Source organism: Myotis myotis, unplaced genomic scaffold (genome assembly GCF_014108235.1).
Source record: "Myotis myotis isolate mMyoMyo1 unplaced genomic scaffold, mMyoMyo1.p scaffold_m19_p_3, whole genome shotgun sequence".
NCBI classification, from domain to species: domain Eukaryota; kingdom Metazoa; phylum Chordata; class Mammalia; order Chiroptera; family Vespertilionidae; genus Myotis; species Myotis myotis.
The window spans coordinates 212976788-212998397 of record NW_023416335.1 but is presented as its reverse complement, the minus strand read 5'-3'; the positions used below and the strand labels follow the sequence as shown (position 1 = coordinate 212998397).

At 61.3% G+C, this 21610-nt stretch overlaps 1 protein-coding gene across 3 annotated transcripts in view; it reads right to left on the bottom strand.

The window, feature by feature from the left end:
- The window catches only part of TBC1D22A (TBC1 domain family member 22A), a 120964-nt gene that overhangs the window by 30085 nt on the left and 69269 nt on the right, over positions 1-21610 (bottom strand). For 2 of the 3 annotated variants that reach the window (XM_036299155.1, XM_036299156.1), the window contains exons 9-10: positions 6314-6423; positions 1551-1626 (exon numbers count right to left, since the gene is read on the bottom strand). The exons of the other annotated variant lie outside the window; for it this stretch is intronic. In XM_036299155.1, the coding sequence (XP_036155048.1) occupies positions 1551-1626; positions 6314-6423 (186 nt within the window). The remainder of the gene's footprint in view (positions 1-1550; positions 1627-6313; positions 6424-21610) is intronic. 3 annotated transcript variants of the gene reach the window in all.

Genomic DNA, 21610 nt, shown 5'->3' with positions numbered 1-21610 from the left:
GGCAGGGGCGAGGGCTTGCTGGGGGAAAGCTCAGGCGTCCTCCGTCCTCCCCATGTGGAGTGACCAGCGCCGAGGCCGCCCGCCCTGACCTGAGAGGGACACTCTGTGGTGAGCGAGTAAAACCACGCACAGCCCTCCAGCACCTGCGGCCGGGAGCAGAAACGACTGGGGAGCCGTTTGAAAGCCGACGGCTGCCTTGTCCGCAGGTCGAGGGGAATGGCTGCACTTGGAGTCTCCTTGTTTAGTTAAGGAGTCTCGGCGGCATTAAGCGCTGAGCACGCACCTGGGGGAGGGTCATCTGAAGGGGAGCAGCATTCTGCCTTGAGCTGGGGCCAGCCCTCGCCCTCCCGCCACGTGCAGGCGCCCAGAGCGGCTGAGCGGGCCCTGCCGTGTCCTGAGGGCCCGGAAGGACAGGCCACAGGTGCAGAGACAGAGCTTCCCACACCACCAGGCTAGAGCCCTCATGGAGCCCTCACTGAGCACGAGGCATCCCAGGCCATAGCGGCTGGGAGGAGGGAGATGGGGAGGAGGGCCACGTCAATCAACGCTCCCCGGCCCAGAGCTGCTCCTGTGGGGATCGCACTGCAGCTGTCTGTGGGGGCAGCGCCACACGGGAGGGGGGATGCACGAGCACGGAGGCAGGGCTGGGGTGCAGGCCCACGGCCACAGTGCAGCAAAGCACACGCTCTGCGCATTCAGGGAGCCCGTGGCCACGCTCACACGGGCTCTTTATGGACAACCACCCCCTCCTCCGGACCTCGCTGGCCAGCTGCTGTCACAGGTCGCCGCCTGGTTCTGCATCGTGTCGCTGTGTCAACGCTCTGTGCACTAAGTCAACAAACTACCAGGAGTGCGCGCTCAGCGGGCCAGCATCCTCTCCACGTCACGTCATTAAACTCCCTCCCACACGACCGTCAGCACGAGAGGGGGTTATTCTAAGGTGAAGGGGACAGCCTTGCGCAGCCCCCACTTAAACAGAAAGCACAACCTAGGACGGCCGAGCACACACTTTAATCTCCCCGTAACGTGGAAGATGTTATTTCCAGACCCGACAATCAACTAGACCCCGTGGAGAAATCACGCCAGCATCCCTGACAGCAGTGAGTGCACAGGCGGGAACGGAAGCCCAAGGGCACCGGGAGTGTGCACCTCGCCAGGTGGTGGCAGCCCCGGCTCCAGAGCGAGGGCTACCCACTCAGCGCTCCCGACTCCCTCACAGGACTGCGTCCTGGTTCTATCCCTCAGGAGGGGGCGCTGCTGCCCCAGGGATGGCCTCGGGGTTGCACGCAGCCCTGCACCAGGGGTGGCCTCGGGGGTGCACGCAGCCCTGCACCAGGGGTGGCCTCGGGGGTGCACGCAGCCCTGCACCAGGGGTGGCCTCGGGGGTGCACGCAGCCCTGCACCAGCGGTGGCCTCGGGGGTGCACGCTGCTGCCCCAGTGGGGCCCAGGCTGGGCGAGGAGCCTCCTGCCACCCTGCAGGTGGGCAGAGTCCCAGGTCCCACAGCCACCTCCCTGCCTGCCCCCCGCAGAGGCCTCGGGAGCGGCTCACCATCGATGCGGCCCACGAGCTCCTCCAGCATCCTCACTTTCATCTGGATCCCGGGCTGGGCGAAGGTGTAGTTGTCCTGAGGGAAGATAACAGCGACGTCACACACACAGCCATGCGGCGTTCCAGAGGGATGCGCAGGGGGACACGTGTGCCCACAGGCCAGGCTGCGCACACGCCCTGGCAGTGCCAGTGAGGCCAACTCCGAGGAGGGCCAGTCCGCCCTCTGATGTCAGAGGCCAGCACCCATCCCAGGAGCAGTGAACGCAGTGTCCCTGCGAGGGGGGGACACACAGACGAGGACACTCGGGCACTGAGGGGGCAGCTCGCTTCCAGAGTGCCTGCCAGAAGTGGACGGCGCTCGGCACAGCCACGTGGGATGGCGACCAGCCCGGCGCTGGCAGTGCCACGTCACGCCAACAATCCGAGGGCCAACAGCACGGTGCCTGCCCGGGAGAGTGAGTGTGTGGCCACTCCCCATGAACGCGGTGACGACACTCACAGACGGAGATAGGAACACCAGTCTAAGTCCCAGGGGGGTCTCAGGTCAGACGGAGCTGGCGTGGGAGCCTGTGACCTCTCTTGGCTCCGCCTCCTCGTCTGGGCCTGGGAGAACGGGGCCACCCGCCAGGTCCACTCCACGGCCGGCACTGCCATCACCCGGAGCCCAGCTCGGCTGGAGGGCAGCGGCACCCCGTCCCCCCGGCTGCCCCACACCACGACCCTGGCCACGGCCACACCCTCAGCCAGCACTCAGCATGTTCAGAACGAGGCAGCAGCTGGCCTCCTGCGGGCACGGACCTCTACGCGCTAGGGGTGACGGAGGGCCGGAGAGCACCCCCCGTGCCACGCCCGCCCTGGGGCCTGCAAAGGGAGCAGAGGTGCCGGCCAACTTGAGCCGGACGTTCCCCTCGGCCAGGTGCGGACCCTCCCTGCGGTGAGACACGTCCTCCCTGTGGCTGCGGGCTGAGACCCGGTGCTTCTGCAGAAGGGGGCACAGCCAGCCAGCGCCTGGTGGGCAAGCACCACCGGAAGCCGCTCTCCCTCTGCCCGGCACCTGGCTGCATTCCGACTGGGCAGAGCGTGGGTCCACAACCTGATGCGAGGGGCTCGGCTTGGTCACAGTGGGCGGGCCAAGGGGCGGGCTGACTTTGGGGCTTTCAGAGGACGAAGCTGACGAGAAACTGAGCTGAGGCCTTTCTGCACAACAGGGTCAGCATGTCGAGGTTACGTCTCGGACATAAAGGTCCTTTGAGCCTCACACTGCCCAGGGCCATCTGGGCACTTACAGCATCACTCAGAGGCCACACAAAGTCATCAACTTAAAACTACCCTCTACTTTGTTCAAACATTTAATTAATTCGCCCCTAATGCCTTGGCAGGGCCAGGGCCATGACGGTGCGGGCCTTCCTCAGCCCGCGGGCCGGACGCCCCCACCCCTGCTGCAGGTCGTGGGGCGCCTGCTGCCCACATGGGCGACAGCAGGGCCCGCATGCAGCCCGGGCACGAGGGCTGCTGGCCTCCAGTGACGGGCAGGGGTGCGTGCAGCACTCGAAGGGCCGCCCCCTTCCCACTCGGCATCCAGGGCCCAGGAGGGAAGTGGGGGCGACCTGGATCTCATGTGGTGACCGACCACGCAGGTCGCTGCTCTGAGGGGACGTGCCCACGGAGCTAGGAGATCCCAAACCTGGAGGCGGGACGAGGGAGCGCGTGCCGGGTGTCACTCATGGGCCCCCGGCTCGGTCTGGGGGAGAGGCTGCCCCGCAGGCCAGCGCCAGTGTCCGAGGCCGAGGGCCCCATGGGCACACGCTCTGCGTCTAACACGGCCACGCCCACTCGGCCACGGGCACACGCACAGACCGAGCGAGAGCAGGCGCCGCAACAGAGCCAGGACCGCCTGTGAGGCCGCTGGACCGTTTCTCCAGAAGCGGAAATGCACGGGCTCAGGCACCACTGCTTTCGGGGAGATTTCTCCCAGTGGGTCCCAGGGACGGCTCGGGGCTCCAACGGCCCCCGTCCCCCGTCTCTGCTCCGTCCCTGCACAGCCCTCCGTGATCCTGGGCATGCAGGGCGGGCTCTCCCGGGGGGTGGCTGCTGCACACTGATCTCCTGAGAAGTGAGGGCGGCCAGAGGCCGGGGTGAGGGACAGGACTCGGGGCGCCGAGAAAGTGTGAGCATCAGGGAGACCTGGAAGGCCCTCTGGCTGAGACAGAGCCCAAGCTGAGGACAGTGAGCGCTGGTGTCCGTGCACTTTAACAGGAGGCACAGCTGGGCTTGGTCTGAGCGCACAGGGCTGGCCATGAAGACTTGCTTTCCCGCTGGAGAGCAGGGAGCAGGGGGAGGGACACCACAGGTGGCGGCTGTGCTGGAAGCTCAGGCGCGGCCACGGGACCTGGTGGCGGGATGGCGGGGGGCTGGGTGGACGCGGGCACATCAAGGAGGAGGAGTAAAGGACAGAGTGGCCTGGCGTCCTCGGGCAGAGGCGGAGCGGGTTAATGGTCGATCCTGACACACTGGGAGGCACACCCACCCGCGGCCCCAGGCGAGCGCTCAAGGACAGGTGCACTGAGGCAGCCTGAGGCCCAGGGCCGCTCCTCACCGCTCCGAGGAGGCCACGACCCTGGCTGACCAGGGGCCTCGTGAGCACCACAATGAGCTGGAGTAGCTGGGGGGCAACATCCCCAAACGTGGGGGCTGCTTCTAAATGGGGGGACGCAGTTGGTGCCACTCCCGCACCTTCTCCGTCCCCAGAATGTCCACCCCAAAGGCACCTCATGCATTGCTGAACCTGGGAGGGTCAGCCCTCCTTCCACCTGAGGGGGCCGTTCCCCAGGAAGGCTGTGCACCCCAAGGCTGTGCCCCGGGGGCACTGCTCCCCAAAGGCTCTGCTGCCCAGGGGATGGCCTGCCTGGCCCGCACTGGCTCTGATGGGGGAAGCATGATCCTGGGGCTCAGCAGGCCGGGTTCCTGGCTCTCACACGAGACGGCATCTCCACCTTCTCACTGAGCAGGAACAGCAGTTCTTCTCTGGTCTCCCCCTGCCACGGTTTTGTTTCTCAATTTGCTGAAAACCCAGGTAGGGAAGACGGGTTCTCTGAGGATCCAAGCCATGAAGGGCCTGTGTTCCGGAAGAGCCCGGGTGCTGGCGCGTGTGGCCTTGGGGCTCGGGTGGGGGCTGGGCCAGGAAGTCAGCCTTCAGTCCCTCCCCAACGACACCGTGGGCTCGGCAGGATCGGCCCGCTGGGCGCAGCGCAACGGCGTGGCGAGTCCTGAACACCGGCTTTCCCCTGGAGCCACGGTCTGGGCTGGGCCAGGCACAGGTGCCTGTGTGACAGGCCTCAGTACCAGCCTGGCACCGAGTCTCCAAGAGCCCCGATGGGCAACACCTCCCACCTGCTGCCACACGTGCAGGACACCTCAGGCCGACCTGCGTGACAGCAAGAGCAAAGCAACCACAACACGGCTCCAGGAAGACAGCAGGAGGCCTGGGCAGCGGCGGCAGCGGGCCTGACGTCAGGACGCAGGAGACATGGAACGCGAGTCCACGTCGTCACCAGAGCACTCTGCTCAGCAGGAAGCACTGGCTGAAGAACGCGCTGACCAACCTCAAACGGGGGGGGGGGGGGATCCTCAAAACCACGTCTGTGAAAGGGCTGCTGCCACAGGAGGAACTATGCCAGGCCGCGCTCTGCTGTCAGGTGTGCAAACAGCACCGCCGATGGGGCGGGGGGTGGGGGGGGCATCGGCTGTTTTTTGTGTGAAAACGGACTGTGTTCCGACAGCAGGACCCGGCCAGGCCCTCAGGGACTGACCCAGGAAAGATGACTCGGGCCAAGAGGACAGGCGCATGGACAGCACAGCAACTCCAGGCGCCGCTGCCAGAGCCGTGCTGGCTGGGCCGGGCCAGAGGTCAGAAGCCACGGGGCGAGAGGCCGCCAAGGAGACTGCTCGGTAATTAAGGGGAATGAACTATCCATCGGGGCAGCAGCATGGATTTTACGTTTCTCGATGCTGCTGTAAATTGACTCTTTTTCCATTTTCATTTTCAAGTTGCTGCTCAATGACTCATTCTTAATGAACCCTCTGCTGCGCGCAGGCACCTGGCACGTGCTCTGTTTAATACCCTGTGCAGCGCTTCCACGCGCGGTCAATGTATCGACCGGGGCTCCGGTCCCAGCTCCCAGACGCTCCCCACCGAGCGGGACTCGGCGCACGTGAGGCGGGGGCAGGCCGGCTCGTCCACCCTCTCTGCCCACGCTGGGCGCCAGGCACGCTGCTCCCGCCACGCTGGCTGCACCAACAGGCCCAGTCAGGGCCCGGGGGCCGCCTGGCGGCACCTTCCCCAGCACCAGAGCAGCCCCTGGACCCCTCTCCTTCCAGCTGAGCTGGAGATGAGGCCCGGGCTGGTCCAGGCTCCAGCATCTCAGCTGGTATCGGAGGGTCCCGAGCACCAGGGAGCTGGTCTTTGGAGCATGAACCTCTCCACGGGCTCCCTGCGCCAGCACTGGCGTCTGTGACAGGCTGTCCCTGCTCTCCCTGCGGGCACCATCTGCAGTGGCTGACGCACACGCTGTACCTGAGGGACGCCCTGCGGCATCCACACCCGCCCCAGTCCCAGGCCTGTCATCCCGGCTTCCTCCACCGAGCCCCTCCCTGTGCACCACACTTTCGGCCTCTCCCTGCGAACCTGTACGTGGGGCAGTGAGGCCTGGAGGAGGCCTGTGCATTTTGCCGACGGAGGAGGGCGCGCCCGCGGCCCGGCTCACCTGGATGCCGTCCAGCAGCCGGCTCATGCACCAGTACGTGTCGGCCTCCACGTTGCGCAGCACGTCCGCAGGCACGCGGGACACATCAGCGATGTCCACGTCCTCCTCCTCTGCAGAGCATGGGAAAGACACGGAGTCAGCCAGGGACCACGACACAGGGCACGGACACGGGACAAGGACACGCAGGCGCGGAGGAGGCTGCTCTGCGGTCACGTCTCCAGGCCCATTTCTCTTGATCTAAGGAGGTGACTCATGTCTCTTCCACCTCATCACTTAGTGCTTCTCAATTTCAATACCTAATCAGACGCAGATAATGAATATTCTGAATCCTTTCCAATTAATTAGCATAATTAATATGTTGTAAATGATTGCTTCTCAAGCAATGCACACTCTAATAAGAGAAAACCTACACGAATTACTTATAACTAACAGAGGTCTGGAAGTTCTCGGTAACACTTTAAAGTCCTGATTCTAAGATATTCCACACACGCTCAGTGATAATCCTCTAAAACCATTTTCCAAGGTGAGAGGTTTCAAAGCCACGGCAGGTAAATCCCAGATTGACAAGCAAAGATCCAAGAAGGCAGCTGCGCAGGCGTCTGAGAGGCTACGAGACCCACGATGTCCCTTGAGTGGGAAAACCTAATGAGGAAACACCATTAAAGTCAAAAGACGCAACACAGATGCTTTGCTGAAATGCTATCAGATGTTCGGACAAACTGACTTCAGACCCTTGTAAAGAAGCTGCCATCCGCATGACACTCACAAGAACCTAAAAATGGTGTATCCTGTTTTTAATTTAATTTGCTTTTGTTTTACTTTGCAATTGTGCAAGGCATCTTTGCAAGGAAAACAACTTTAAAATTGAAAACATAAATGTTAGGTGTCAGAGTCCTGGGGATGTGAAGGTGGGGGAGGGGAGAGGGGCACATCTCAGACCCAGGCTGTGCTCCGCCGCCCGCAGCCAAGGCCCTGCCTGGAGGCCTCCGGGCAGCCTCGGTGGGAGGTGGGAGCTCCCTGATCACAGCTGTGGGCTGGAGTCTCCCAGAGGCACCTGGGCCTCCCCCACCCACCAGACCCCACCCCCCCAGCAGGAGCAGCATAAGGCCTTTCCTGGGCCAGAGCCAGGTCACAGATGATAGAAACGGCCTCCTGAGGGGGTGGCCTCGCTGGGAAGAGTTCCTGCGACTTAATCCACACCCCACCCGCGGGAGCAGCTGGGTGACTTCCCAACTCCAGCGCTGAGTCAACAGCAATCACAGCAGCCTCTTCAGAGGCCCTTTCCGCCCACTCTCCTCCTCCAAGGCCCTTCAAGGCTCTCAGATGCTTTCCTTCCCGAGATGAAAGGTAAACGCGGAGAAAAGCCGTCCAGGACGCGACCGCCTGGTACACAGGGGCGGGGCCCCACGGCCAGGTCCGCGGGACGCAGCTGCTCCCAGGGACGCAGCTGCTCCCAGGCGGCGGGAGCCACGCTGATTTCTCCGCATGTGTAGCTGGCTCGTTGTTTTATCCACGGGAATGTGGGCGGTCTGTTCGAGGCGTCATTTCTCACACAGGCCACTTGCTACTCTCCGACGTGATGCAGTGAAGGCGTTTACTCAGAGGCCTGCCCGGCGATTTGAAAAAGCAGAAAGGCAGGAGCGGGCGGTGGGGACAGCAGCAGGCAGCCGGCGGGCCAGCACCGAGGCGCGTGGAGATGAGCGCAGAGGCCCAGGAGAGGCCCAGGCGGGGCACAGCTGCCACCGACGGGCAGAGCGCAGCTTCCACGTTCTGGGTGCCGCCTTCTGCGGGCCACTCATCTGAACCTTGCTGAGTAGCCGACAGGCAAGGCCGCAGCTGGGCACTGGCCAGGAAGGGCACAGCCAGGTGCCAACGTTCCCCTGAAATCAGAGCCACGCCCTCTGCCTGGGTCTCACTGCGCCTGAGACAGGGCAGCACGAGCCAGCGCCCACTGAGCTCCCTGGGCAGACACAAGTCTAGAAAGTATGACTTCGCCGATGAAAGAACAATCCCTCCATCCCCCGCCCCCCGTCACGTGGCAATAGCGCCTGTGAGCACAGCAGCCCCCGAGCGCCGCCGGGTCACCCGAGGCGGCTCGCTGCCCAGGACCAGGCGGCCCGCGGAGGAGCACCTCACTGGGAGCAGGGTCTGGCAGGGTCTGGCAGGGTCTGGCAGGGACGAGGCCTGGCACAGCGACGGCCCCTCCTGGTGAGCCGGATGGCAGCTGGGTCCGGGACCGGGACCACCAGGGTAAGCCGTGCCCAGGACCTCGAGGGCTTCCAGGACACGCCTCGCGCACAGCCCTCGGAGCCAGCGCCTGCGGCAGAGCAGGCGGCGCGAGGAGGGAGGCAGCTGTGAGGACCAGGCCCATCGCCCCGCGGCATCCAGTGCTCACCAGCAGCCAGAACCGCTCCGCAGCCCCGTCTCCCGCACGCCCCCGCGCGGGGTTGAAGGTCAGCACCTGGCAGCTCATGACGGGGCGTTGAGCCCTTAATCACACGGACTTCAGGTCCGCAGAGACAGTCCTGCTGGGGAGAGCGGCCACCGTCCAAGGCTGTAAATTCATAAAACTCTGGCTCAGCAAAGCAACTGGCGTTGTGCTGAAATTGGACTCGCGGCGAAATGTTTAATCCTGCTGTAAATACTGTCCAACTGCAGGTTGCAGACAAACCGCCGCCACAGTCCCCGGGTGTCACGGGGCGGGAGCGAGTGGGGGGGCGGGAGCGAGTGGGGAAGCTGCTGCAGCTGTGAGGCCCTCGTGCCTGGATCTTTGGTTCTGACATGGCTGTGACGGGAGTGTTGGTTAACAGAAATGCTGTCTATTGAAATACTAACGCCACTGTTAACTCGGATGGAGCACTTTATGTCAGAAAAACACAGGGCAGGGAGGGGGAGGCTGAGGCAGGCGCGCCGGGAGTCCGGCAGGAGAGGCCCCGCCCCGCCTGGTCCCACTGACTCACTCAACCTGCACCGACTGGCTGTGTCATTGCTATTCGCTGAGCAGGGGCACCTGCAGGGAGATGGTGCTCCCATGGCCACGTCTGCAAATTAGATCCAGCCGGGCCTGGCCAGGTGTTCAGTGGGCAGGAGCATCGTCCCTACACCAGGAGGTGGCAGTTCCAGTCCCGGTGAGGGCACGGCTAGGCCTTGGGTCAGAGTCCCGGTGAGGGCACGGCTAGGCTGAGGGTCACAGTCCCGGTGAGGGCGCACCGAGGCTGTGGCTCAGAGTCCCGGTCAGGTGAGGATTTTTTTAAATTTACTTTTTAAAAAGACCCAGCCAGGTAGAGAGTGTGCGTCACAGTGTGACAGGGACAGCTCAGGCTGCTCGGAGAGCACAGGGCCGGAGCCACAGACGGGCACTGGAGCTGAGCCTTGGGAGACACAGAACTGAGCACCCAGGGACGGGACAGGCGACGGGAAGAAGGGCCTGCGGAGCCCAGAGCTGGGCAGCTGCTCGGAACGTCTGCACAACTGAGGCAGGAGGGGGTCTCGGGGACCACGAGGCGCCTGGGCCAGGCTCTGGAACGGGCTCCTCCTAGAGGGAAGGGGAAGCCCTCGGGGACCCCTGCCCATCAGGGTCACTCACCAAGCTGGTGCCTGCAAGCATGGCAGGTGGTGAGGAATCCGACCGGGGAAGGAAGGGCCAATGCCCCCGCCAGGGCCCGCACCCCCCAACCGCTCCCGAGGCACAGACACACTGGGCGCCATCACTGAGGCCCTCACCTCAGGAAAGACAGTGCCAGGACCAGACCCCCCCAGCATGAGGTGCCAGGCTCTGGGCACGGGCACCGAGGACGGGTGGCAGGCGGCTGCCGCACCACCATGGCTCCCTCCTGGCCTGTGTCACAGACGTGTCGCCCCCACCATGTCCTACTTGTCTGCTCTGTCCCCCGCTCCCACCAGGCTGCTCCAGGACAGGTGTGACCTCCGTCATGCCCACGTCCCCACCCTCCGGGAGCCCCGGCAAACAAGCAGCCTACGTCAGCGAGCGCACAGCCCCGGAGGAAGGAGGTACGCAAGTGACTGGATCCGAAACAGTGGACTCTGCCAAGACGTTCTGCGAAGAACGAAAGGAACAAAACCCAGATGCCCTGGCTGAGGGACGTGCGCAGCCCTGCTGAGCCGGGACGATAGTCAAGTCTGGCCTGCTCTGCTGATGGCAGTGCCCACACTGAGTCAACAGGACTCGGCTGCTCAGGAGGACACAATCTCCAGACACTCCCGTGGGACGTGCTCTCGTCCACGAGCCGCGGGGCGAGGCTCAGCCCGCGCGCGCCCGGTGTCCCCAGTGTCCAGGGTGACAGGGCCCGGGACTGCACACTTCAGGCCAGCTGGAGGGTCCCTAAAGCAAGATTCAAAAAGATGGCAGACCAAGCAGATGTATGGACCTGGGCCCTGCCCTGCGCCTCACACGGGCACCTGTGGGGAGCGCGGACCACGCCCTGCCCGAGGGAGACCGCGCAGGCCTTGGGGGGCAGCGGGAAGAAGCCCGCTCAGCCGGAACGCAGCTGGGGTCCTGCCCTCGGCCGGGTCTCAGTGGCCATGGCCACGCGTGAGCACAGACAGCTCCTGCCCGACACCCTCCTCCACTGGGGAGCCGGCTCTGAGGGCAGCTGGGCGGCTGGGAAGAAACATTCCCAAGAGGCCTGTGGACCCAGTGGCCCCTTCAGAGGCCATGGGGGCGGAGGGCGGTGCTGGAAAGGCTGCCACGCAGGCCAGGGCCATGCAATCAGGGCAGTGTTGACCACAGGCCACCAGGATGAGGGACTCGGACAAGCCTAAGCCGGGTGGGTGCTCAAAGGTGCAGAGAAACCGTGACACGCTGAACACACCAGAGGAGGAACGTGCGGGAGCAAGAGACTTCGGGCTCGCTCAAGAGCGGAGGCGGGCGAGGCGGGTGGGGTCTGGTCCCCTGGGACCTGAGCAGACAGTGTCAAAGGAGCTCGGGAAGGGAGAGGGAGGGGAGTGGGAGGCCCTGGCCTTTCCCGTCAGGGCCCCTGACCCGTGGGTGGCAACGGGGGCGCCTGGGCCCCTGCAGGCTCGCAGACCCAGGGACACAGTGCTGACGCGGCAGGCCGCCGCCCGCAGTCACGCTGTCACCCGGCCCGGAAGGCTGTGTGTCTGCACCGCCTTCTGCGAGAGCGCCATCCAGCACCAAGACGGGGACCCTCGCAGCACCCACCATCAGCGCGCCCACCGCTCCCTCCTGCAGGCGGGGTGCGCCTTCCTCACCCCTCAGAGTGCCGGGGCCCTGTGGTGTGCGGTCCTACTGTGTGGGCTGCAAAGTGCAAGCCAGGCCCCGGGTCCTGCGTGGGACACAGCGTGAAGCATGCCTTTCCCAGGGATTTCACAAAAGCCATGGGAGTCTGTCCTGACCTCCTCTATATGGACAACAGGCACACTGGACCAGGGCCCACCCTCGTGACCTTAGTGCCTCAGTCACCCCTGTAATTACCCAAATACAGTCACATTCTGAGGCGCAGGGGGGACTCCAGCACTGAGCTGGGGGATGAGAATTCAGTGGGTAACATTCATACGCGCACACACACTTTTTTTTTTCTTATTGATGTCAGAGAGGAAGGGAGAGGGAGAGATAGAAACACCAATGATGAGAGAGAATCATGGATCAGCTGCCTCCTGCACGCCCCACACTGGGGATCGATCCTGAAACCCGGGCCTGTGTCCTGACCGGGAATTGAACCATGACCTCCTGGTTCATTAGATCACGCTCAGCCACCGAGCCACCGGCTGGGCCACAGACACTGTTTGGTGAGCCAGCACCGAGGTGCAGGCGACAGGTCCTGCTGCTTTTATTCACGCCCCACTCACTGTCACCCCTGGGAGGTATGTGATGGAGTCACGCTCCCGGCTGCCTGGAAACCAGCGCCCCACACGGGGGGCTCCCCGGTGCCGGCCCGGGCTGGTGCGGGGCTCGCACCAGAGCCGCCTCTGAGGGCCGCCCGCCCCAGGAGCACGGAGAAGGCGCCGGCCTCCCGGGCAGCGCAGCTCCTCCCAGGAGGCTGTGCCCAGATCGCGGGGGCCAATCTCCTCACCTGCAGGCACGGAGGGTCGTCCTTTTTCACCTTTGCTAACTTGACAGATAAAAACAGAACTGCATTATTGGCTCAATTTGCATTTCCATTACTAGTGAACTAGCTGGGGTTTTCTTTTTAAGTTTATTATTCACTCGTGTTCCCCACTTTGTAACATCTCTGCTTATTTCCAAAAAGAAGGTTTTAACCATCCATTTGCTCTTCACGGCGCTGAAAGAGGACAACTGCGTCGCCAGCGCCCCGGGGCAGGGGGCAGGGGGGCAGGGGCTGCTGTGGGCAGCGCCGCCCGGCGCACACACCTCCGGCCAGTGAGGGGCCGCCTCCTCGCGGACACGGGAGCCGTGGGAGCGGCCGGGAAGTAACTCGTGCTGCCTGACCTTTCTCTCGCGGCCCCAGTCGGGGTACTTTAATCAGATGCATCGATAGGTGCTAATTAGCCCTGCTTGCAGTAAGCCAACATTAACAAGCCACTTCGCTAATAAATCAAGAAGTCGTAATTGGCATTTTAATTTTTCATAAGGAACACACGGTGCAACGCTAGACAGAGCCGCGTCGCAGCGCGCAATCACCCAGAGCAGGGCCCGCGGCCCAGCCTTCACTGTTCTTAACGCATAAACGTGCTTTCCGATGAGGAGAAATGGCTGTCAGGCCGCATCTTATTAGTCAACTATTAAACTTTCTTAATCATCACTCAGTTTAATTGCTCCTGACATGGCTATAAATAGGGTTTTGTGGTTCAATAAAACCCTCCAGGGTAACCCCGTCGCTGCCAGCGCTGGTCCGAAAGCTCCCTGGACCCGGGCGGGGCCCCTCGACCTCCCCGGGCCAGGCGTTTCCATTCCAATCAGCTGTGACATTCAGAAGCATTTTGCTAATTTATGCCCCAAAACACGTGAAGACACTGCTTATTCCACTCACAGCGTGTCTTCAATCACCTCCCTCACGGTCAGGGAGCCCGCATCCTCAGGCCCATGGACGAGAATGAAGGCACTGACACCGACCCGTGGGGGCTGCTGGGATGCCGCCCCCTCCTCTCCAGGGCTCAGGGTCCCGAGCCCTGCCCCCGCCTGGGCGGGGCTGCATCAGAGCAGAGAGGAGAGGACACCGACCACGCAGGCACTTACACGGGAGAACGGACAGCAGGGACAGGCAGGACTCGGGACAGACTGTGGCACCTTCCCTCCATCCATCGAAGCCGCCTGCCAGCCGGGCAGCATGTGCTAGTGCATGCCAGGGGGTGAGGCCGGGCCCCCCGCCAGCCGGGGGCTCCCTGAACACCTAGGGGCCGCGGCCCAGAAGAAACCTCTCACACAGCCTCTCTCCTCCTGGTCACAACTGCATCGCTGTGATAACCAAGTCCCTGCCAGCACCGACTGCCTCTGCTGACGGAGCGGGCTTGCAAGACCTGGGAGTGGCGCCAACACAGCCGGAAGAGCTGCCATGACATGCTGGCCGAGCTGGATGGAGAGGCCACAACACTGGCTTCCACCGGGGAAGGCCCATCCTGCCTGGAGGGGGTGGGAAGGCTCCTGGAGGCGAGAGCCCGATGAGTCAGGCCTGGAACCATGCACGGGCAGAGCTGTAACCGCCCAGCCGCCCAGTGCCCCCACTAGAACTGCTCCTCCCAAGCGCCCCTCGGCCCCCCTGACACCACGCCCTGGGCCGTCCATCCATCCGTCCTGCCACTCGCCAGCAGGGCCCCTGTGGTCACTGCCAGGCCGAGGGGCAGGCTGCCTGACGGACAGGCACCAGCACACAGAGCACGCACTGGGCCGTCCGCTCGCAGGGGCACCGATCCCGTCGGCGAGCAGTCAGGTTTGTGAAGCCTGGGGGCTGAACGAGAAGCCCTCGGTCGCCCTGCGACGCTTGCCCGCGCACAGCTCTGCGGACTGGACGGCTGACAGAGGCGCTGGGCCCAAGGGCACATCATCACGAAGCATGCTCCCCGGGCCCAGACCCAGCATGACGGCTGGCGAAGCCCCACCGTGCTCACGCCAGCGATCCAGACGGCCCATCACTCTGGAGTCCGGCCGCTCACCCCGTGCCCTCCACGCCCGTGGCCCTGGCAACGCCACGCCCTTGATGATTCTTTAGAAACACGCAATACAGGACCCAGGAACCTGCGTGAAGGACCCGCATCAGGCGCTGCTGCCTCGCCCCCAGATGCTGTCGTTCCAGAATGTGCTTCTGAAGTGGCTTTGTGTGTTATTAGCAAAGTGATGTTGTTATTGCCACAGTGATGATGAAATACAAACGCCATCAGAGCTGTAATAACAGCCTGCGCCCTGTGGTCTGTCCCAGCTCCCAGCACCTCGAGGCGGCGGCGGAAAGCACTGCCTGTCTGCAACGGTGAGGCCGAGTCCGAGCAAGGCAGCTGCCCCGCGTGCAGGCGGAGGGAAAGCAGGGATCGGAAGCCTGCCTGTACCCACGGTGTGCACGCAGCTCACACACATCTCACGACAACCACACCCTGGATGCGCCGTTAGAGAGCGAGCGCCATAACCCCGGGTGGGCCAGGAGGAGTCCCCCGGGACCGCCCCTCCTGGAGCGGCCTGCTGTTTGCTTTGCGGGTCACCGCACCCAGCAGACGACGGGCACCGACAGGGCTCCCTCTCAGCAGCCACGCTGGCAGCCACCGTCTGCGCGTCTGCAGGGCCTTCCAGCATGAGAGCTGCCACCACTCTCGTCTCCTTGGTCGAGGAACTCCCTGCCGCCACGTCACTGAGCCCACGCAGGAAACGAACAACAGGAGCTCAGACCTCGGCAGGAAAGTGGGCAACAGGCCACGCTTCCCCACCTGCCCTGGGGACGGTCCTGCATTTCACGGTGGACGCGAGGCGCGCTCCCTCGGAGGAGACCGCAGGGACAGAGGCCGCTGGGTGCTGGGGCGGCCGACAGCCACCGGCCGGTCCACATCCAGGCCCCAGTTCCTGCCGCCCTGCAGAGCCGAGCCTCCCACCACCGGCTTCTCGGGAGTGGCCACTCCATCCCCCTGCAGGTGAGGGCAACGCTGAGGCCATCCTCAGCCCCCTCCCGGGTTGCGGGCTCGATCCCCAGTGTGGGGCGTGCAGGAGGCAGCCGCCCAATGACTGCTGTTTCTCTCTCCCTCTCCTTCCTATCTGAAATCAGTACAAATATGTTTAAGAATAAAGGGAACATTCACCACTGGACACTGTGTGAGATAAAAACCCCAAGCCAGCCTGCGAGTGGGGGAGGGAGGATGAGGGTCTCCGAAGCCTTCGGTTGAGCCCACACCCCCGGGGCTGTGGTCCTCACATGGGAAAGGGGGTCCGTGGAATTCCTGAGACCTGCCAGGGCCGTTCACACCCTCCCCGGCACCTCCTAGTGGGCTCCCACTCGTGGGGGAAGCCTCTCTTCCAAGGCCTGGCTGCAGCGCCGGGATTTCTGGACTCTCCGTGGCACGACCACGCTCAGCATCCACGCTGTGCTCCGTGGCCGTCTGTTCCGCGTTCCCGGGGCCGGGAGGGACCGTGTGGCCCTCTGTGACTGGCTCTGTCACCAGCACCGAGGCTCGTCGCGTTGGAGCGTGAGGTGTGCTGCCCTTTCTTCCCGCCGGCCGCTGGCGCAGCGCCCTTTACTCACCCCTCGAACTGACGAGCCGAGATGAACAGCCCTGTGCCACCTGCTGGTCCCACACCACCACGGCCCGCGTGGGCTGGAGCGCCAGGCAGTCTGCCGGAGTCACTGCACCAGTTTACAGCCCCAGCCACGCGCCAGATCCGCGTCTGTGCCTCCTGTGTGAGCGCTGCCGTCCCCGCGGGCGCATGGGGTCTCTCAGCGAGGCTTGGGGTTGCACCCCATTGGTTATGGCAGCGTCTTTCCGTGAGCTTATCTGCGGTGTGTGTGTTCCCTAAAGAAGCACCGATTCAAATGCTCCGCCATGTTTAACAGGGGCCTGGAGTGGTGAGAGCTTGTCGCTTGCTGCAGATGCACGTTTCTCAGCTGCGTGCTGTGCTGACTCCCCCGCTCTGCGGTGCCAGCCCAGGGAGCTCCCATCTCGGTGCGGTTGGCCTACGTTCTCTCACCGCTTTTGCCTTTGGTGTCACACCTCCGCAACCATGGCCTCACCGCGGCTGACGACCCGGCCTGTGTCTCTTACAGGAGGTTCACAGGTCACCTATTTTGTCTGCGGTGCAAGGCAGGGATGGACTTTAGTTGTCTGCGTGTCGATATCTAGATGTCCCAGCACCATTTGTGGAAAAAGACCATCTCGCCACTGAGTGGTCTTAGCGTCCCTGCCAAACAATCACCATCGAGATGAAGGTCCACGCCACACAAGCCTATAGCTCCACAAGCCATGTGTCTGTCCACGTGCCAGAGTGACACTCGCTCGTCACTGCAGTTTTGTAGTAGTTGTTCTGGCTACTCTGGATTCCTTGAATTTCCATATGAATTTAGACAAACCTGCCCATTTCTGCTATCAAGCCAGGTGCCATTCTGCCCAGGACGGAGGGAGTCTTTCGGTCACTCTGGGGAGACTGCCATCCACGCACTTCCGACTCCCCCAACCACGGACACAGACGTCCTTTTCTTACTGAGAGTTTCCTTAACACAGTTCAACCACATGCTTGGATTTGAGAGGACAAACCTTCTACTTTTTTGGCTAAATGTACACTATTTTATTCATCTGATGCTATTGTAAGTGGAATCGTTTCACAGTTTCACTTTCGGGTTGTACACTGCAAGTGTAGAAAAATACAACTGATATTAGTACCTGGATCTCGACTCCTTCCTCCTGGCTGATTGTTTATTAGCGTTCCTGGTTGTCAGTGGATTCCTTGGGGTTTTCTATGTACGAGATCACTTCCTCGTTTCCATCCTGGGCACCACTGCTTCCTTTCTGCTGAGCCGCCGGCTGGAACCCGTGCCCGCTGAACAGGGTGGAGATGCCAACACCTTGGGGGAGAGCTTCCAGTCCTTCCCGTTCAGTCCGATGGGAACTAGGAGTCTTCACGGATGCTCTCATAGGAGGAAGTTCTTCTAGTCCTAGTTTGTTGAATATGTGTTTTTTTTCATGAAAGCGTGTTAGATTTTGTCAAATATTCATCAATTGAGATGATCTTGTGGTTTTTTTCCCTTTATTCTGTTAATCATATAGTGCATTGCATTCATGGATTTTCATATATTAAACCAACCTTGCATTCCTGGCCTGCATCCCACTTGTCATGATGCCTAACCCTTTGCTGTGTTGCCACATTCAGATGGACTGTTAAATCCATCTTCCTGAGGGACGTTACTCTGCGGTTTTCTTTCCTTGGGATGTCTCTTCTCACTGTGGTATCAGGATTTCAGAATAAACTGAAAAGTATCCCACCTCTTCTACTTTTGGGAGAATCTGTGAGGGGTGCTGGGACTTCTTTGTTAATGCCTGGTGGAACTCACCAGGGAAGTCAGCTGGTCCTAAGCTCTTCCTCGTGGGAATTCTTTAAGCCACAAACTCAGTCTCGTAGCTGCGGTGCTCTTGTACATGTCCACACAGGTGCTGATGCTGACAGGCACGTGCACACACGTTGGGAGAGAGTTATTGTGAGGGACAGGCGCACACAGTCAGGGGGCCGGCAAGGCTGAGGTCTGCAGGACAGGCCGACAGCTGGGAGCTCAGGCTGGGTTTCCGTCGGAAGAGAATGTTTCCCCCTTCCCCAGGGAACCTGTCTTTGCTCTCAGGGTCGCCAGCTACTCGAGGAGGCCCACCCACTGTGCAGGCGGCTGGCTCTACGCAAAGGCTCGTCCTTCCAGTCTCGTCACGTCTCAGATACACCTTCACAGCCGTGTTAGGCCTGGCGTTAGACAAGCCCGTGGCGCCACGGCCTGGCTGTTGGGGAACTGTCTTCCTGGGCGCGACTCCTTCCATCTCCGCTACCTAATCGGAGAGCTGTCCGCCACGTTCCCCTCGTGCTGCTCATTCTACCCCTTGCGCTGTCAGGGACAGGAATGCTCCTTCTTTCTGGGTCGTCCGGGTAAAGGCTTGTCCATTTTTCTGAGATTTTTAAAGAACCATCTTTGGTTTTATTGGTTCCCTCTGTTGTTTTTCTCTTTTCCAATTCCCTTATTTCTGTCCTAGCCTTTATCTCCTTCCTGCTGCCTGTCTGGGCTTCAGAGTATTTTTCTTTTTCTAGTTGATGAAATTGAAGAGTGAATGATTTGAGGTGTTTTTAACACAGTCATTTACAACAGTATTTCTCCTGGAGCGCTGCTTGAGCTGCATCCCGTAAGTTGTGGTATGTTGTGTTTTTCTTTTCACTCATTTCTAAGTAATTTCTAATTTTCCTTCTACTTTCTTCTCTAACATAATGCTTTTTATGGGTGTGTTCTACAATTTTCATTATTTGTCAAGTTCTTCGACTTTCCTTCATTCACCGGGGTCTAACTTAAAGTCACTGTGGTCAGAGGACACACTGCGCATGCCTTTCCCCTGGCTGTGAGGGCGGCCTCAGAGGAGCTGCTGTGGGGGCCGGGCCCTGTGGACCCGGGTCAGCTGGTTTCTGCTTGGCTCATCTTCCTTCTGGCTCCTTGGTGGTCTTCTGTCTGGTTTTCCTACCTCTTATGGACATGGTGTGTCACTCCTTCTTAAAAAGACATTTCGACAATGTTTAATGCCTTTGCAATGAGGTAAAACTTAAATGCAAACAAGGAAAGTTAAAACAATTTATCTAACTGTGATTTATCGTGAGAAACTGGCAGCAGCTCTCCCCTCCCTGTCACTCACAGCCCACAGTCACTCCAATCATGGACACGGCAGGAGAATGGCTGCGGTGCCCGCACGGCTGACACGGGCTCCTGCTTATCTCCTGGGCCACTCCCCTCGCCAGCCTGCGCTAATGACCAAGCCAGGGCACTCCCGGCTCCACGGCCGGCACCAGAAAGGTCTTCTCCGGGCAAAATGAACACATTTAAAACAACCCCTACTTCTGAGATTCTGACTTACAAATAGGAAAATGCAAATAAATATTCATGTTCTTAAGTACATGCATTTATTCCAACCCCATTCCACAGGTTTCCAAAGTCATTATTTTAAGAGAAAATGACATATAAAAGCAAATCTGAGCTCACACATGCAGATCATGAGAATCAATTATAAAACAACCCTCACCTTCCCACGTGTCATCACGCCTCCCCTGGGGCCCCGCCCACGTCCAGTCTCTGCAGGTGTGGGTCCAAAGTGCCCCTCAGAACTGAGTCTAAGTTTAAATGGAGGATAAGGTGGGGGGTGCTTCTTCGCTTTTACTATGGTGAAAATATTTAGTAAAACTAAAATATAATTCTCTGCTTAAACTGTGCAATTCAAGGTGATGGAATAATGTTTCTTATTTTTAAACCAAATTTAACATTGTTAAATATGACAGTCACTGTTTGAAAAATACTGGCTTTACTTAGAAATTACATCCCAGCCAGGGGGCGGACTTCAAAATTGCACAACAGTGGACTGGCTTCATGAATCAGGCTACATCATCTCCACAGAATGCTACGTGCAGGAGCAGAAGTGATCTTGACAAAGACTTAACAACACGGGAAAGCCTATGCTACGAGGTTAAACGGGAACAAAGCACAAAGCAGAGTTTTATGCACGATGTGCTCTGGACTACGTAAATGCCACGCACGGAAAGAGACAGCGGGAATATGGCATAACAGCGTTACCAGGAGTGGGGTGGCCGCGCCCCGCTCACCGGGGCCCGATGGGGCCGCGCACAGGCCCAGGCGCACGGCCCAGAGCAGAGGGCGGGTCGGGAAACACAGCGCAGGCTCCAGGCGGGCGGTGCGTCCCCCTTCCTCCCGGCGCAGGTCTGGACGCTGGGACCACGTGCCCAGCTGAGCCTGCAGGGGCGGAAACCAGCCGATCCGACTTCCACCCTGCGGCCCCGAGAAGGCTCTGCGCTCAGAGGCCGAGCTCGGGCGGATACACGGAGGAGGGCTCACACACGGAGACACAGGAACGGAGGACCCAATGGAGCTGGTGGAGGCCAGACGCCCACCAAGCCCACTAGTGACTCCTGCGGGGGAAGCGGGTGCGGGATGGGAGCACGCAGCCCCGCCCGGCCCCACATGCTACACGGAGAGGTGCTCAGTGCAATGATGGCCGCAAAGAGAAGAGATGAGCAGTGCTGCCCTCAAGGTGGGCGGTCTGTGGGGGGCTTGCCCCTCCTCCACAAGGCCGTCCACCCCTCCCTTGCCACCCCCCGCCCCGCCTGTGCTCAGCAAGCAGCCCATGGAGAGTGCTGAGAGCTGTGTGGCCGGCCTGTGCGTCACACCAGCGCCCTCCCCAGGGATCCGCCTGGCCTCCCTCGGCGCACAGCGACGCACACGGACACACACCCCGTGCAAGGGGCCGACACTGCCTGGGGGCGAGGCGGGGAGAGGAACACCCCACAGTGACGAGGCAAACCCCAGTCGTGGTCTCAAAAGCTGTGAGGGACGCGTGTACTGCACCTCATTTTAAAGTGAAAGCAGCAGCAAGGGTGGGGAGGAGGTGCACAGACTGGAGCCCCCCCACTTGGCTGGGGATGTCCATGGGGCGGCCACGCTGACAGCAGTCTGCGGTCCCCCAAACTGTGACACGAGGAGTTGCCGTGTGTCCCCGCAATCCCACTGCGGGTGCGTGACCGGGAGAAAGGACACCATGTCCTCAGGAAGCCTGTGCCCAAGGTCCTCAGCAGCGTCATTCCCAGCAACCGCAGAGCCCGAGAGCCGGCTCCTTCCACGCATGAACGGGTAGAGGGAACGTGTCTGTGCATACAACGAAGTGCTAGCTGGTCGTAAAGGGGCTGAGGCACTGGCACGCTCCGACATGGATGGGTACATGCTATGACGCGGACGGGCGAAGACACGCTCCGTGAGAGGAGCCAGCCCGGCCCCACAGTGCAGGCGTCACTCACGTGAGCTGCGGGCAGAAAGGAGACGGCGGCTGCCGGGGCGGACGGGGCCGGGAGTGACGGCTCCTGGGTTTGCAATTCCTTTCAGGGCGATGGAAATACTCTGTCGCTAATAGGTGGTGATGGCTGTGCTACTGTGAACCCACGGAGTTCTTCACTCCACGGTGAGCTGCCTGCACGTGAGCCCATCTCCCTAAAGCTGCTCTAGGAAGTTCCCGCAGCTGCAGGCTCTGGCGCGGGGGGCGCAGAGGAAACCGAAGGGCAGACCACGACAACCTTGCTGCCGGGTGAAGGGCACGGGCTCCCGCCACCCGGTAACTCCCAGAACAGAAAGAGAAACTGTCCAGAACCCAGAG